This window comes from Aplidium turbinatum, chromosome 4, assembly GCF_918807975.1.
Source record: "Aplidium turbinatum chromosome 4, kaAplTurb1.1, whole genome shotgun sequence".
Lineage (NCBI taxonomy): Eukaryota > Metazoa > Chordata > Ascidiacea > Aplousobranchia > Polyclinidae > Aplidium > Aplidium turbinatum.
The window spans coordinates 30804470-30822453 of NC_137475.1; the positions used below are offsets into that span (position 1 = coordinate 30804470).

General features: G+C 38.9%; 1 protein-coding gene across 1 annotated transcript in view; it reads right to left on the reverse strand.

Moving 5' to 3' along the window:
* The window catches only part of LOC145768726 (uncharacterized), a 66218-nt gene extending 56847 nt beyond the window's left edge, over positions 1-9371 (reverse strand). The window contains exons 1-2 of the mRNA XM_082580303.1: positions 9254-9371; positions 6427-6610 (exon numbers count right to left, since the gene is read on the reverse strand). Of these exons, the coding sequence (XP_082436429.1) occupies positions 6427-6610; positions 9254-9327 (258 nt within the window). The 5' untranslated portion in view covers positions 9328-9371. The remainder of the gene's footprint in view (positions 1-6426; positions 6611-9253) is intronic.
* Between the last annotated feature and the right edge of the window lie 8613 nt (positions 9372-17984).

A 17984-nucleotide genomic window follows, 5' to 3' on the forward strand; every position in this document is an offset into this window, starting at 1 on the left:
CAACCACAACTCTCGAAATTCTTTCTTTGTAATAAGATTTGGCCGTGTGCCAACATCAGCTGGGTTCATATCGGTAGGGCAAAAACGCCAATCCTGGGCTCCAGACAACAATAAAATATGCTCAACTCGACGCGTGATAAACTTATTCAAACGTAAATCAGGGTTTTTAACCCACTGTAACACAGTCCGAAAATCACACCAAAAATACTTAAGGCAGTCGGGCATCTTCAATGCCTCGTAGGCCTGCTTCACGAGTCTTGCTGTATTCAAAGCGGCAACAAGCTCTTTCCTAGCTATCGGCCAAGAAAACTGATTTTTTACAACAATGGTAGATTTACCCAGAACGAAAGACACACTAGGAACTCCATTAACCAATCTACGCAAGTAAACAACAGAAGAGAAAGCTTGATTCGAAGCATCACTAAACCCATGCAATTGATATGAAACAACATCATCCGGACTACACACACCAGAGTATGCAAAATACCATCTCGGTAACGAAAAATCCTTAAGCAGGTCCAAAGAGCGAAGCCACGACTCCCACTCTTTAACAAAGCTATCAGGGACCTCGGTGTCCCAATCAAACTTGTCTATCGCCAATTGCTGAAGTATCAGGCGTGCTTTTAGAAAAAATGGCGCTCCAAAGCCTAGCGGATCAAAATTTTGTCCAAGCTGACTGAGCATACTTCGGCGAGTGTGTTTAGCTAAGGGCTTTAAGGAACATGCGATACGCATCTCGTCAGACTCGGTTTGCCACACACAACCCAATGTCTTCGCTGATGGCAAAGTCATATTTTCAGTCTGAAAGTCAATGTCACGAATCAAAGGTGAAAGCATTTCATTATCCAAATTTGACAAGACAATCATAGCCTCCTTGTTAGCACTCCACTTAACAAGTTTAAACCCACGGCTATCAAACAAAGCAATTGATTCATGAGTGATTTGCTGAGCTTCCTCTAAGCTATCAGCCGAAAATATAAAATCATCCATGTACATATTATTGCAATATTGCAGAGAGTTAGTTCACCAGCACCGCTGGGATTCTGCTCGATCATTTTCTTTATAGCCAAGCAAGCGATATATGGGCTACTCTTTATTCCCCAAGGGTGTACACAAAAACGAAATGGTACCATCCTACCATTTTCAAGGTCATCATCTTCAAACCACAATATACGAAACAAATCCCTTTGCGACTCAGGTAACTTTATTTGAAAGAAGCATTTAGTCACATCAGCCATGAGACCAAATCTACTCAGCCGAAATCTAGCCAAGACATCTACCAGAGGGTTTAACAAGTCAGGACCCGAAAACATTACATCATTAACACAAGCTCCTCGAAATTCAGACTTGCCATCGTAAACAATACGCTTTTTTAATTGTGACGTCACAAAGTATGGTAAATACCATTCAAATCCCTTTACATTTTCTGCTTCACCAGCACGCTCAATATAGCCATTAGATTTAAGATCCTTCATGGTGTCAGTAAGGAAATCACAAAGTTCAGGTTGTTTTAAAGCCTTCTTCCTTAAAGCAGCAGCTCTATCTGACGCCAACACAAAATTGTTAGGTAGATCAATATCTTCCTTCAACGGAACAGGTATCTCAAATCGACCATCTTTCAACTCAATATTTGGTTCGACAAGTTCTCTAGCCAAAATATCATTGTGAGACAATTCACAGGTTTCATTTTGCAAAGTCAAATCCTGAATGACTTTATTCAAGTCTGCTATTTCCATATCACGAGACTCAATTTTACGCTGAAAGCCAGAGATGACATCCGACTCTGAAGACGTCTGCACTCTGCACACATTTGCAACGTTTTCATCTAAGGGTGACTTACCACCACAAGCCAACCAACCGAGAGGAGTGAGTAAAGCATGCGGTTCACTATGATTTTCACCAACACGTTCTTCTTTTGCCCACATCAAATAAGCGTTGTCGTTGCCAATCAGTACATCTACAGTACTACAATCATTCAAATGAAAAATATTCACGTCATGAAAATGACGGAAACCACTTAAATCCTGTTTATGCGGTAAAGTTTTAACATCGTCAGCCCAAGCTGGGTTAACCACCGAAGTTATATCACAAAACAATTCATCTGTCTCTAACGACTGGATGTTGAGTTTAACAAGGTTAGCACAAGTAGCTTTCTGACCAGCCAGAGTATCCATTTTAAACGACGCTTTATCATACGGTTTACGACCAAGTTTGCACACCAAATCACTCGAAACAAACGTCAACTGCAAACCAGGATCATGCTGACAATACACCAACTTCGATTTGCCAGTCATTGGATTCAAAACACGAGCAGCAGTAACGCGGTTAAAAGCTGCTTTAACATTTCCAATCTTAACATTACGCACAGGAACTCTGGCACCAGCATCACCTTTGCCGATCGAATCCAGAGAATCACGTGACGTCACATAAAAATCATGCAGAAGAAAATAGTGTTTCCTATCGTTGTTAGGCCCACACTTACGACAGTTGTTTGCATGAACGCAATCCCTAACCATATGCTGGCGCAAACAATTCAAGCATTTGCCAGCTTTCACAATAACATCTCTCCGATCTTTAGGTCTCAAGCGCAAAAATTCTTTACAATTATACAAAAAATGATATTCAACTTGACCACGTGACGAACAACAAATGCATGCCGGCATGTCTCTACGTCTGGCCACACCACTGCGCGGTGCGCCAACAACAGTCGAGTACTGCGAACTCCCTGACATCACATCATCATGGGGTTTTACCGACGTCTGCCTAACCGGACATGAAGGCAATTTTCCTTTGCCAAACTTTTTAAAATTGTTGCTTGAAGAGGTTGGTCGCATGTTTAACTGTTTTGCTTAGTGCTTGTCAGCTGGACGAAAATTTCCGTCTTTTCTTTTTTATGGTCACAGCGGTAAACCATAATCTCTTCGTGGGAAACTTGTAACATAAGATTCCCAGATCCGTTCGTCTGTATGTATGACCGAAAAGAAACACTCTTCAGGAAACGTCTATTCGAGAGTTGTATTTCTGTAAAAATAGCCTCAAAGCTGTCGAAAATGGGGTGCAACGCGATACACCACTAAAAACTTGTCACTACAGAACAGATTATTTGGATAAAAGATGGAAATTTTGTCCAACTGACAAGCACTAAGCAAAACAGTTAAATATGCGACCAACCTCTTCAAGCAACAATTTTAAAATGACTAGAATAATTTGCGATATCTCAAACTCACGTAAACAGTAACTGTGACGCAATAATGAAAGACATTGTCACGCAATTCTAACAGGTGTTCAAAGGTGGTGATCCAATGTTTCATGTTTAAACAGGTTTGACACAAGTCTTACGAACGATGGTGCAATTTTGGCTCATTTTTTAGGAAAAATTCCATGACGTAATACGCTAAGATTCAGTAGACCTGAACGGTTTTTATATGACGTTTGATTAGGTGAACAATTGTCTGGAACACACTTCAATCAATTTATTTCGCAAAATATATTCGTGATTGTGTATTTTAGGTAGAAAAGGTGATAAAGACTCGGTTTTTGACATATTTTCGCCATTTCTTGGTCAAATTTCTCAGTTCACATTTTATTTTGAAAATCTTCTTGCGTTGAACACAGAATTTTATCAATTTTTTTTCCGTTTCTGTGCAAACAGTATTACATGCACTTTTTGCACTACAAAGCAATTTGCGCAAATAACAAATTACCTTCCTAATTATTGTCTGCCAGCATAGAATGACTCATATCGCGTCAGATCGCGACTCCCTACCCAGACAGCAAAATCGACATTGAATCAATGTAAAAATGACGGATATCACTGCCTGGCTACAGAATGGAATTTTAGCGCCGCCGACAAACACAAAATGAAACCGCACGCTCATAGTAAACTGTCAATCAAGCTATTGAATATCAGCAAATTTCTTGCATTTCATAACTGGCTGTGACAAAAGGTTTATTGTGAACTTCACAATTATCCGATACTAACATAATCGGAATTAAAAGTTGGGGCAAGAAAAAAAAGTAAAAGTCAAGAAATCTCAGGTTTCTAGCGTCACTGCTTCTATGTGAAATTGCTGAATTAGCAGAGGGCGAAACCATAGGGTCTACGCCAGTAACAGGTACGGTTAAGGCATCCGTCCGTCTGTGTCACCATCCAGTAGGTACAGTATAGGCTTAGCCCACATGGCAAGCTACCTGTGTCTTGACCAAGCGTTTGAGGAAAGTTTCGAGAAGGGCAACAAAGCAGGAGTAATCTTGGTGGACCTCACTGCTGCCTATGACACTGTGTGGCACCAAGGGCTAACCCTAAAGCTCCTCCGCATGATCCCAGACAAAAAGGTAGTGCGATTTCTCGCAAATATTCTTGCAAATCGGACCTTTTTGCTTAAGACGAGTGAAGGGCAGTGCAGCCGGCCTCGCCGCTTAAAAAACGGTGTTCCGCAAGGATCATGCTTATCACCCCTACTATTTAACATCTACATTAGTGACATGCCAGAGACTACGTCACGCCAGTATGGCTATGCTGATGATCTGGCACTACTCAATTCTGACAAGTCCTGGCATGTGGTAGAGGAAGCACTTACAGATAACATGGCCCAAATCGCAGACTACGGTACCTGAAGCTGTGGATGCTGAAACTGAGCCTGGCAAAGACCACCATCACACCTTTTCACCTTTGCAACATGGAATCTACGCGCCAATTGTCAATCTTTCTCAACGGAAACCCACTCCCACACAACCCGTGTCCCACCTACCTAGGAGTGAAGCTCGACCGACAATTAACCTACAAACACCATGCTGAAGCCCTCCATGCTAAGCTATCAGCACGCAACAACTTGCTGAGATGTCTAGCTGGAACATCCTGGGGTGCTAGTACATTCACACTCCGTACAAGTGCTCTTGCACTTGTTTACAGCACCTCCGAATATGCTTCCCCCACTTGGTGTCGCAGCGTACACACTTCCAAAATTGACACTGCCCTCAACACCACCATGAGAATAATCACCGGTTGCCTGCTTCCAACTCCCACTGCCTTTCTGCCGGTACTATCAGGTATCGCCCCAAGTAGACTTCGTAGGGAAAACCACGTACGTAGTCTGGTCCTACAAGCTGTGTCAAGGGATGACCACCTCCTCAACCAGATTGTTCTAAACTCGCACTCCCAAAAGCCCCAGCGCTGGAAATCTCGACGTCCGTTCTCCCGACATGCTGCAGCTATCTGCAAATCGAACTTCCACATTTCCGAAGTTTGGAACCGTGAATGGAGAGAAGTTGCGAAACCAACCCAATTCACAGTCCTTCCCAATACCAACACCCCACCTGGAGCAGAACTACCCCGGAAGGAATGGGTGAAGCTCAATCGCCTGCGGACTGGAGTGGGCCGTTTTAGCAGCAACATGTTCCAGTGGGGCCTCGCTGATTCACCATCTTGTGCGTGTGGCTCAGATTTTCAAACTGCACACCACATTATCTATCAATGTCCTGTATACCGACCACAAGATAGACATGTGGACCTAACAACGCTCGATAAATACACAATCCATTGGCTGCTGCGCCTGGATGTAACAACGTGATCTGTGGCGGCCTCAAACGCAAGAAGAAGAAGAAGACCAAGCGTTATAGGCTACTGTTTTAATTGTATAATTCTTACGAAATGTTATTATCGGTTACTGTCCTACACTTTTGCAAAATCCTTGTTATGTAATGTACGGTACTTCAATAAGAATTTGCATACGTACAGAATTAGAAGGTTCCCCGACTTAATCGAGCAATTTGTCAGGTAGTAGGTTATTATGACGCCACAAAGATGATTAGGGGTTAGTAAAACATGACCAGAACAATGAGTTATAAAAGAGTTGGTGCTTTTAGAAGTTGTGATCGAGATTAGAGTTGTATGAGAAGTTGTGAGTAAAGTACGCTGAAGTTGATTATAAGAGTTCCAGGTGTTGGTGTACAGTTATTTTGATTATTTGTTGCAAATGCTGAACCATTCGTTAAAGTCCATCGAGAATTTTCATTGATTATCTCACAAGAAGAACTTTTCGATCATTTACTTGACTGTTTTATTTTGACATCCCAATAAACTACGTCATCAATTTTTCCCAAGTATCTTTCCTGCTAAGAGATAGAAAGAATCCTGACAATTTGCAATTGCCGGAGTAGTAATTAAACATCTTAGGCAACTCAGATTTGTGTACCAAAATCAACTAAATAGCAACTTTGACAAACTAGACTTATGTATCCCCTGAAATCTCAGAGCTAGGGAAAGAGGAACAACTATCAACTTTTGGATCAAGTTTGTTCATATTTATTTCTTCGATGACATGTTCTATAGCTTATGGTGTAAGCTTATATTAGCCTAAGTTGAAAATTGCAGTTGTGGGTATAGAGAAATTAAAAAAAATCAATTTACGGTATCTTATTTCTTACTTGCCAAACACCATCTTCCGCTCTATACCCAGGATCCATGCCAGCATTAGATTCTGCCAAAGCCATTCTTCTCCAGCAATGGTTACGAGTAGAAGAAGAGTTTGTAAAGTAATTAACCTTTTGCATCACCGCATTAACCAGATCAATTCCTTTTGAATAAATTGACATTGTCTCATCGTGGGTTCTAAACAAACACTTGCAAATTGAAAAGTTGTGTTTACATTTATTTGTCGACTTTATTGGGCATTAAAAAAATTGTTTAAGATGTTCAATGGCTGCCTGCATCGTTTCAATTATTTGTGGTCGCGTAATTTAAAAAACTTTAAACATAAAGCTACTGTAGGCCTACCATTGACATTCTATTTCGTAGTTACAGAAAATCGCAACTAAGGCCTACAGTTGATGCATGATAAGAAACACAAAAAAATTCCACGAATAAGGAGAAAGCAGCAATGACAAAAGGACAATTGCTAAAAACCTTGTAGCCTATAGTAAAAAGACTAAAAAACAACACTATCAATGTATTTTCTATAATTATGAGAAAACTGATAGCTGTTGGCAACGATGTAAATGAGCCCACTAAAGTTTAAAAAAGTCAAATATCAAATGTCAGAATTCATGCTTTTCCGTGTCATCAAACAGGTTTGGTTTCAACTACTCAGAATGGGTCTTTCTTGGAAAGCAAATCAGTGCTTTTTTTCAAACGACGATGATTTCCTGTCCGGTTTGAACAAGTTTTTATAAAAACGAATTATAGTCAAAACGCAAAATTATTTGTCCTGGTTTCGTTTACTTCATTTCAAAATACAGGCAATTTAATTTTACTTTCATTCTGGAATAAAAGGCATGAGAATAAAGTGAAACGCATAAGAATTTCCAAAAAGAAAGCACCCTAACATTTATATTAAGCTACGTGGAACTAAGGTTAGGCCACGTTTTTGTTTAAATAATTTCGAGTTTTTCGTTTTCACTGTTGTTCAACAGAAGTTTTTTTGACAATTTTCCGAAAAAAGAAATCAAGGTATTGTTTCATTTCTTTTGTTAAATAAAATTTGTTTTTGTTTCGACAAAACAGTAGGGTTGTTCGAAATAATTTTTTCAGTTAAACCCGCGGTTCTCAACCGGTGGGCCATGGCTCACTAATGGGCCATGGAAAAAAATTGAGCTGGGCCACAGACTGATTTAAATGAATAATGCTGCTGTAATTTGATGCAAAATGATAATTTTCATTCTAATTATTATTGAAGTAATAATTTTGATGGCGTGGGGTGATCAATGCCGTCTGTTGAATAGTATACGGATGTTGATTTTAAGCAACTACAACAATGTGGTTCTCGTAGGGAGCCACTTGGCTCCATAATTTTTAGCTTGAAGGAAGAAATAATCGTGTTGAAAGGAATTGAGAAGGAATGTAAATGAAATATAATTGTATTTAAATTAATCTATTGACATGGTTAGCCTAATTTATTTATGACTGAGCACACAGTTTAAGATCAACGTTAAATCAACACTTTAGAATGTAATAGACTACTAATTACAATCAAGTCATGGCCTAAATCAGGGCTATTCAACTGGCGGACCGCGGTCCGAATCCGGACCTTCTGGGTGTTGATGGTGGACCTTAAGCTTTTGGAAAAATAACCTCATTGCCACGTTTCAGGGCTTTTTTAAACAGGTTTCTACTGGGAGGACACGATTTCTACTGTGATTATTTTAGTTTCTGGGGGGCTTCGCCCCCAGACTCCCCAACACTTTCTCAGTAATCCAAGTGGTGTTACATTTTACTAAAAAAATTTACCTAAAAAGTTATTCATCGGATCGCTAAAAATATTCAACTTGTCAAGCTGGACCTTTCTTAACGATAGTTGAGTAACCCTGCCCTAACTGAAAGTGGTAGCCTACTGAAACGTCTGCAGATCTGCTTTTCGGATTCTTTTTCTCAATTATTGTGGAAAGGAATTGACATTACTTGAGGCTTTTAAAGAACAAAAACGGCGTAAATGTTGAGAACGACTGTTACAAGTTGGTCTAATGTTTAGGAGCACACATCTCATTGATGCACGGTTGAATATAATCTGTTTTGAAATATTTTCTGCTGTTTGTGTGTTTTTAGACCTATTTTGCTTTTTTTTTCTGTGTAATCACATCAGGTAATGGGCCACAAGAATTTTTATGCAACGAAAATGATCCACGAAAGAAAAAAACGTTGAAAACCACTGGGTTAAGCGAAACTAAATACAAAATATTGATATAAAATTTACTTAAAATTCTTTTGAAATTTTTCTATGCTGAAGATTTAGAGTCCCAGAAACCTAAATAATAATTTCAAGTTTAGTCTCAAAATTTTTGTTTTTTTAAAACGATACCAAACTAACAAATTTTGAGTCGAAATGGAATTGTGTTGTTTGAAACAACTAAAAAAAGTTTTAATCAAAAATTCTTAATCAATCTTGACAAAAATACGTTATTGAACTGAAACTTTGCGTGTTGATAGGAAATACTACTTCAAAATTTTTAAGCAAAAAGGAATAGTTGTCGAGCAATTTACGTTTCAACCCTACATCAGTGCGTAACAATATTAGGCCTATAAATAATGAGATTATTCTAATTGAATAAGGCTGATCTGATGATCTCCAGTAAAAGGTGAAACAGGTTGTAGAGGCTATGACAAAATGGTAACTGAATTTGATGCAATGAATAATACAATAACTAGGCCTATATAATGAAATAAAAAAAGTTGGCCGATATTGATGCTTCTTTGCATTCTTAGCACAGCAAACTCAAAGCATCACATTTTACAAATTAGATAGCCTGTTGAGAAACTTACTCGAACCATTGGACACAGTTTGATTTCTTATTAAAAATACACAAAACCAAGAAGATGAGGCAATTCAAATGCATCTCAATTCCTGGGCCAGTTTTTTTGATTTTACTTCTAGAGGTCTTCAACCGTTCGAAGACTGCAAGGCAAGTAGAAAAATAAATATTAGTGAAAGCATTTCTGTGATCTAAGAAAGTACTTCGTGATGTCATAACGGTAAGAAAATTTGAAACGTAGATCTGCAAATAATGATGGAAAATCATCATAATGCGAAAAACCTGATAATCCGGGAGCCTATGATGTATTGTAACATCATCATAAGGTACAAAAGGTTTGAGTGTTTCATCAAACTTACTTACTGTGGGATGTTCAGAAACCCACATCCGGAGTTTCACTGCTGGGGCGTTGGGGGCCACGGCTCGATGAAAAACCAATTTTGGGGGTAAAAAAAAAATATCACAGGCAGTAGCTTAGCCAGGAATTTAGAAAGGGGGGGTTGACGACCTAGCGGCGGGGGTCTGGGGGGCCTCCCCCAGAAAATTTTGAAAAATTACTTTGAATTTGGTGCATTCTGAGAGCATTTTTAACAAAAATGTGGGTATGAATATTACTGTGAGATGGTGCTGTCCGGTGGCATAGCAAAAGGATAAGATCATGTTTTCTTCGTCATATTTCGGAAATAAAGCTAAGTCTCTATGTTTTCTTGTTGCTAATTCCTGGCTGAGATGTTTGAATGTTTGGTATTAGAAAAACTCGCTCTTTTAATGCAGTTTTGTTTAAAATTAGGCAGCTTTTTTTAGACTGAAAGTATCATTCTCAAGCATAAAAAGACTGAAAGCATCATTGTCAATATCGTGACGTCACACGCGTGCTAAAGAGGGGGTTGTAGGGGAGACCGGGGGCGAAATTTTTTTTCCCACAAGATTTCAGTCTCATTTACATATTTTGGTAAAAGTTTGTATTAACTCTTTCATATCTGGGCTTTTTGAGACGATGTTTTTCTGGGCAGGGGCACAAAGTGCCTTAAAGTTTAACCGCTTATAACTTCTTTCAGTTATGAACTAGAATCTTTTACCGCTGGAAAAACAATCGCAAGGCCTTTGAGCGTTGAATGATATTAACATGTTTGTAATACATATTATTAAAGTTTGTTAATAAACGTGTTTACGAACGCGGGTCAAATTTGAAAGCTGCCTGATTTTTATAATAAAGAAACAAATCTTTCGTTTTTCCCACTCTCGCGTCATTTGCCTTTTTCTAGACCTCTTTTTCGCTGTGATGGTCAGAAATAAAAACAAAACTCAACTGAACTGTGAAGACGTATTGTCGCCTGATTAGTTACGCTTGGCCGGCCGCGAAGTATTTTTTCCCACGAGATTTCTGTCTCATTTACATATTTTGGTAAAAGTTTGTATTAAAACCGTGTGAATGCAACATTCTCTCGTTGGCACGGTTGGTTCAGTGGTATCATCCTCTGCCTAGTAATCGTGAGAACGAGGGTTCGACGCCCGTCGAAGTCAAACTTTTTTTTTCTTTAAATTAATTTTTGCGGTGCACAAGAGCTTTTCAAAAAAGTAGGGTTAGGGAAAGCTTATATTTTATTATCATTGCAGAATTTTATTGGCAAATAGTTATTTCGCAATCTGAATCAACCAATCTCTCAAACACTTTCGGAAAATCTTACTTTTAAAGTGACTAAAATCAATGAGACAGAAATCTCGTGGGAAAAAAAATTTCGCTGGCCGGCCAACAAACAAACTATGTCAATTCGGTGATTACGACGACGTTTGACAGCAATAGATTTATTTTTGATTTGATTCTTTTTGATGCATGTTGTATTCCCATATTCATAACAAAATTGCTCGATTATTGATTTCATAACGCCTTATCGTACCCTAGATTCTTGCAAGTATATTCACTTGTATTTATCTCGTAGAGCGTCGATACAATATAATATAACACCTGTCATGCTACATACATATCGTGTTTTGTCAGCACCACGGTGTAATGAATTCTAGGTCATTGATTTTCGTTATGAGTTCACAGCGTCCTTACAATGAAGAATGAGAGGTACTTCAAGCGGTCCCATCATTACTAAAAATCATTATACGTTTCACATATTTGTGTAATCGGTTGTAACAGTCAAATTATGCCAATTTACTGTCATTCAACCTATTTAGACAAATATAGGTGAGTTTATATCGGACAGAAAACAAAGTATCCTGGCTCATTTTAATTTCTTTGCGCAAAACTTATAAACTTTACAGCTATTCTACGTCATTTTGATGTTTCATGGCACTTTGTTATTTATGAGATGAAGAATACTTTGAATAAGACACAAAGCATTCCTGATTATTGCGGCAAACTCTTGAATTATGTAAAATCGTACTGATGAATTCCTCTAAACGTGCGATATAGATTATCACAAGGGAACACAATTTTTGTTGACTTTGATCTTACAATTGTTTTTGACTAACTTTTGGGCGCTGAATCCAAAAATGACATCGGTTTTTCTCTATCACGTCAAGTTTTTGAGCTAGGCACCCACCACTTTGTCTCATAACCCAGAAAAGTACAACATTTAAGAGATCTGCGTTTATTGTATAAAACGTTTTAAGAACTACAAGCAACCGAAAGTAACTCCATGGTTTTCAAATAAACATTCATACAGCTATATTCTGTTCCTTAAAACGGATATTGCTTCTGCAGGACAAATAAAGTGCGAGTTTTAAGGCAAAAATTTACACTTGTAGCTTTTCCTGGAATGTTGAAGCTATGAACAGTCTCGCTTATTACTCCAGCAATAGTCAGCCAGCATATCTAAATCCAATCTTCCCTGATATCTTTCTACCATCACCTTCAAATCTTGGTGGAATCTTTCTCCTTGCTCATCGCTGACCGCACCAAGGTTTTCCGGGAAATTAGCAAGACGGCTATGCAAAAAATGCATCTTGATGCTCATGTTGCAGCCGAGTTCTTTGTAGCTTTCGAATAGCTTCTGAACAATTTAGATATAATTCTCTGCCCGAGTGTTCCCAAGAAATCCCTTGACAAAGTTTTTAAATGATAACCACGCATTTTCTTCCAATTCTGACATTGAACCACTGAAATGTTCATCTTTGATGAGTTTCCAAATTTGTGGACAATTAAATAGGCTACACCAGCCTTAATTTTTTGTATTGACAGGCCAGGAAAAGCCAAAACGAGGTAATTGAAACAGCTACTTTCGGTTGACCATGCTTTAACGAATTGCTTTGTCAGGCCGAGCTTTATATGCAGAGGTGGGAAAATAATTTTCTCTCTGTCAACAAGTGGCTCATTTAGAATATTAGGATCACCAGGTTTAAGGTCAGATCTCGGCCACAAAGCTACTATCACTTCGAAAGTACGGTAAAAACGCACTTTTTTTCGATCGAAAGTGATACCTTCGCTCCTTTCCCAAGTAAATTTTTTTCATTTAGTCTGGATGCTAAGAGTTCCGAAGCTTTTTTTCCTAGTCCCAAATCTCGTGCTAAATCATTCAACTCATGTTGATGGAATACTACACGTTCTGAATCATCTTCAATTGCAAAATCTTCATCATTAGGCTTGTCATCACTAAAACATTCATCATGATCCAAATCTTCGAGCATAGGTGTTTGAACGAAAACTGGAACTGGGATTTCAGCTGAATGAGGCACTGGAGGTAGGCTATAGCTGATGGAAGACTTGGGTACTCAATTTTACGTTTTTTTTCTTTTTATACCCTGAAGTTTGCACCAAGCAAAAGTAACAGTCTGTGTAATGATTTTTAGGCTCTCGCCAAACTATGGGTATACCGAATGGCAATTTGTCTCGTGTTCCCTTGGTCTACATCTGCAAACTCTCGATACACTGCTTGCATACCTTGTGGCGTGCCCAAGACTTATCTTGATCATCAAGTTTTATTTTAAAAGGTGCAAAGTAGGCTTATTTGACAAATGCACTAAAGTCTTTTCTTTGGCTAGGAATAGTAAAACTGCCGCAAATATAACAAAATGAATCCGGGTTATTTAGACACTGAGGACGAGAAACAGCAGACACAGTCGCAGACAAGATAGTATTCTAACAAACAAACATGTAGTACTAGTACATACATGATTGAAAGTGGAAAGCAACTAACTTCAAAATTGATGACTGCATCGTTGGATGATTGCATCCTCCTACCAAAAGTGGGGGAAATAGCATCGACCTAAATCGATGCCTGTGCCTGTTTTGCTTAATAATTCAGTTGACCCTTCTTGTATATAACTTACTATATGATTAGCTTGTGCATTCCTATTACGTATGGAAAAGCAATACGGCTAAACTCGTGAAAAGTTGCATATTTTGGGTGTATGCTGTAGAGCAAAAACTTGACGTGATAGAAGAAAACTGGCGCCATTTTTGAAATCAGCACACCGGAATTAGCCTAAATCAAGTGTAAAATCAAAGTCAACAAAAAATGTTTTCAAAATTGTTCCCCAGTGTTATCTGCAACACGTTTGCAGTATATTTAGCTCTGGGAGTACTATGAGCAACTGTCCAAATAAAACGACATCTACTATATGTTAGTATGCTAAAGACCAACGTTGCGTACAGGAGTAATGTAGAAATGCACATAATACCATGGCGATATTACAAGTCAGGTTACATCATTAGGCTATATGAAAAAAATATGTTTTATTGCCCAATTAATTTGATATTGAAAAGGCCAGAAGTAAAGTAATAAACTTTGGAGCATAACCGTAGGATTTAGAGATAATTCGGACTATGAATATCAAAGCAAACACATTAGCGAACATATTATTCAAACGTTTCGAAAACTGCTGTTTTCATCGTCAGTCAAAAGTAAGAATGAAGCTATGTTTTTACAATGGCAAAATCGAGCGAAAAATGCGATGCAGTAGTTGAGTCACCTCGGCTATCAAAATCAGTCACTCAACAACGATTCAACATCTGCCAACGTTGAATCAATGCAAATGGCTGACTCTGCCAGCAAGAGATAGTATAGCGTCTGAATAATAATTGTAACGAATGTCTGCTCTTTCCTCCAATTATTGTATTATTAAATTTAACTTCTTAATTGCTCAAAACACGAACAGTTGAAGAAAAAAATCTTCTCAGACCCTATGTTGGATTTATTTTTCTTGCAAAATGAAGTCATTTTGTTTCAGCAAGTGGCCCGTGTGTACCTCATACCACAGTTCAAAATTATGGTTTCGATGTGTATTATGATGCAAGGCAAACGGCAAGTTTATTAGCAACCGAAGATGAAAGAGATGCAAATTTTTCGGATAGTGATGTTGATTTGCCTTTATCTGATGGTGAAGGTGGTCCGCTAACATCTGACAAGAGTAACGAAGATGAGGTCGTGACCGTCAGACATAGGCAGTCCCAACGTCGTAGGAGCCATGCCGTCAAATCATTAGATAGCGCTTTGGATGAGGAAAATTACCATACATTGCCTGACCAGGAAGAGGAGCGAATGTCGGTGGTTGTTGACTAAAAAAGTAGAGAGAAAGTTGTTTGGAGTACCAAGCAACCATCAATAAGAGGAAGACAAAACTCTGCCAATGTGGTGCACAGTTTACCAGGAGTAAAGCGCGATTATCAATATGCAACGACGTCGTATGATGCATGGCGTTTCTTATTTACAGCAGAGATGATCTACATCATTGTTTCAAGCACCAGCACATGTATACGAGAGAGGCTATCGCGAATATCGGAGGCTCAACGAACATCTTGGCATGCTTCACATTTTCAGCAAACTGGTGCCATGGAACTAGAAGCATTCATTGTATTGTGGTGTATTAGAGGACTACTCAAGCGAACATTTCACCGAATTAAGATTGCTTTTCCCATTTATATGGACATCCTATATTTAGTGCGACAATGTCGTTGAACCGATTCAAATTTCTGTCTGCAAATATTCGTTTTGATGATAAAAGCACTAGGGCCAATCGCTGGCAAAGTGACCGATTTACAGCAATCAGAGAACTTTTCCAATATTTTACTGGAAATTGTGAAAAGATTTTAATACCAGAAAACTTCCTTTCACTGGATGAGACTTTGTTTCCATCCCGCGTTGGTGTGTCCTTCAGGCAATAAGCTTCAGGCAAAAACTAAGCACTGCTAAATATGATTTGTTGCTAAGAAGCATAAATAGTGCGCGTATGTCATTCACCTATACCGCCATAGCTTATGCGGGTAAGCCAGTAGGTGTACCAGGACCACACTATCTGACTTCCACTATGGAATATGTGGAAACGTTGGTACACAATTTGGACAGAGTTTCTTCGCTTCAAGGACGAAACATATCCCTTGATCGCTTTTACACTTCACTTGATTAGGCAGAATGGCTTTGGAACAAAAACATAACTTTAGTTGGAAAATGGCAAAGCAATAGAAAAGGGGTTAGCGAGTTAAAATCTCTCACTGATTGGGAAGCCTTCAGTACCAAAATTTACTGGGAGGAGTCGAGAAACCACATTACCGTTACGTCGTACGCAGTCAATCCAAAATCTACCGGTAAACGCAATGTTCTGGTCTTATCAACTATGCAGCCAATCCTTGGAGTAACCAAAGATGACGGAAAGGAAAAACCTGCAATAATCAAGCTCTACGATTTTACCAAGGGTGGGACTGATGTCGTCGACCAGAAGATGGCATATTATAGCGTCAAGTCGAAATCAGCAAAATGGACTGTGTCTGCATTTTCTTACATTTAAGACTTTGCGCGGGTCAATGGGATGACCATTAGTTACTTGAACCGCGAGTTGTCCTTTTCACAAGCCAAGGGAGACGAAAGTTTTGTGGAGGGGTGGCAGCTAGCCATGTCATTAGTCAAACCACACATGTCTAGACGATTGGATGATGTACCTATTCTACGTGGGTCACTCCGCCATACAATGTCAACATTTTTGGGACGAAACCATAGATTAACCGGAAACTCAAATTTGCAATTACCAGTGGTTTTCATAATGAAATAACGGGCTATCATAAGATTTGTTCTTATCATGTTATCGTTGATTATGAGATTAGATATTTTAATCACAGTATTTGGTCATTTCTGCTATATGGCTGTGAATCGTAGACTGTATGCCCGAAGATAATGAAGAAGATCAACAGTGCTGAAATTTGGTTCATTCGTAGAATGATGGGAATTAACTGGATGGATAAAATCACTAACGAAGAAGTGTGGAGACGCTCTGGGTGCACCCCTGGCGTCCTCATCACAACTATCAAAAAAAGGCAAATGACATTTATCGGGCATGTCTACCGCAAACGCGGAATTGAACACTTGGCAATGATGGGGCGATTTCCTGGTCAGAGACACCAGGGGCGTCCACATTTGGAAATCTTCAAAAATCTTTCAACGTGGACAAACCAAAATTTTGAAAATCTAATTAGAAGTATGGACAATCGATCGTTGTGGAGACTCACGGTAGCCGACACCTTATTCAGGCATGGCCGATGATGATGATGATTTGGTCATCACCGTTTTATTCAAAACCGGGTATTTTTCTATCTATTAATTGATCGAAATATTACTTATAAAGCTGGGCGGTTCAATTTCATTACCATTATACTTGACGATGCTAATTTACTACACTTGCAATACGGTCTGTTTTGTACAATATTTCGCACAAGTCATATTTTTTTGTGACTGGAATTTCTTGTCTTCGAAAAATTTTGATAAGGCAGTTTTTCTCAATGCAATGACGAGCTGCATGTCTTCATTTTCAATAAACAGTGCCTGGAAGACATCATGTGTTTCCATTTTCGCTGATAGGCATTACTTTCACAGATCAAATGTTTGTACTGTTTCAACGTCTGACGATGGTGAACCGCTGTAAAGCGGCCGATATTTCCTGCGAAAGTTTTGCATAACAAAAAAGCATTCATTCCAGAGGAATGCAATTTGAAACAAACTCATGATTTTCTTAGGTTGTATCGCAACACCGCTGAACGTTGTATCGACATAAGCAAAGTATCTATAAGCTGCTAGCACTCGCAATGACACGATAGGACATATCAAGCTGTGCTTATTTCTCTACGATGAGAATTAGGTCAGGGCAAGAGCGGCAAACCAGAGTTGACCTTTCGCTGCTTGATATTTGAGCAAACAAATTATATGGTAGATTATAAATATTAGTGCAATTTCTTTGTAATGTAAAAACGCCCGAAAATGCCTTATATTTATAAGGAAAAGTTAATTTTTGTTTAGTTTAGCATTACTCCATGTTATAATTCAAAAATATGCGTTCGAACGGTCAATTTTGAAGCTGTTTTCAGGAAATTAGAATAAAAACCTACTTTCTATGGTTTTTTCATCTCAAAGACTTTATTTCAATAACTTTGCTGGGTAAAATTTTAATTTCTACACGCACAATACACATGGTTTTATCTTGCAAAATACTTTGGCTCTGTGATTTTCATAGTTCCCGTTATTAGCGATTAATTAGCACGGGGCTAAAATAGCCCGTGTCGAATATCGAATATCGTGACGTCACACGCGTGCCAAAGGGGGGGTTGTAACCCCCACCCCCCCCCTTGGCTACGCCACTGAGATGCTGTATCGGAGGATGGGGTAAGACACATCAAAAGACACATCGCTAGGCTGTAAATCTACACTGTCTTCGCCGTTCGCAATGAAGCGTCCACGTTATAAGTTGCAAACTCTTTCACAGTTCAGAAGAGCTTTGCCAGCGCAGAATTGCACCTTTTGTTGTTACCC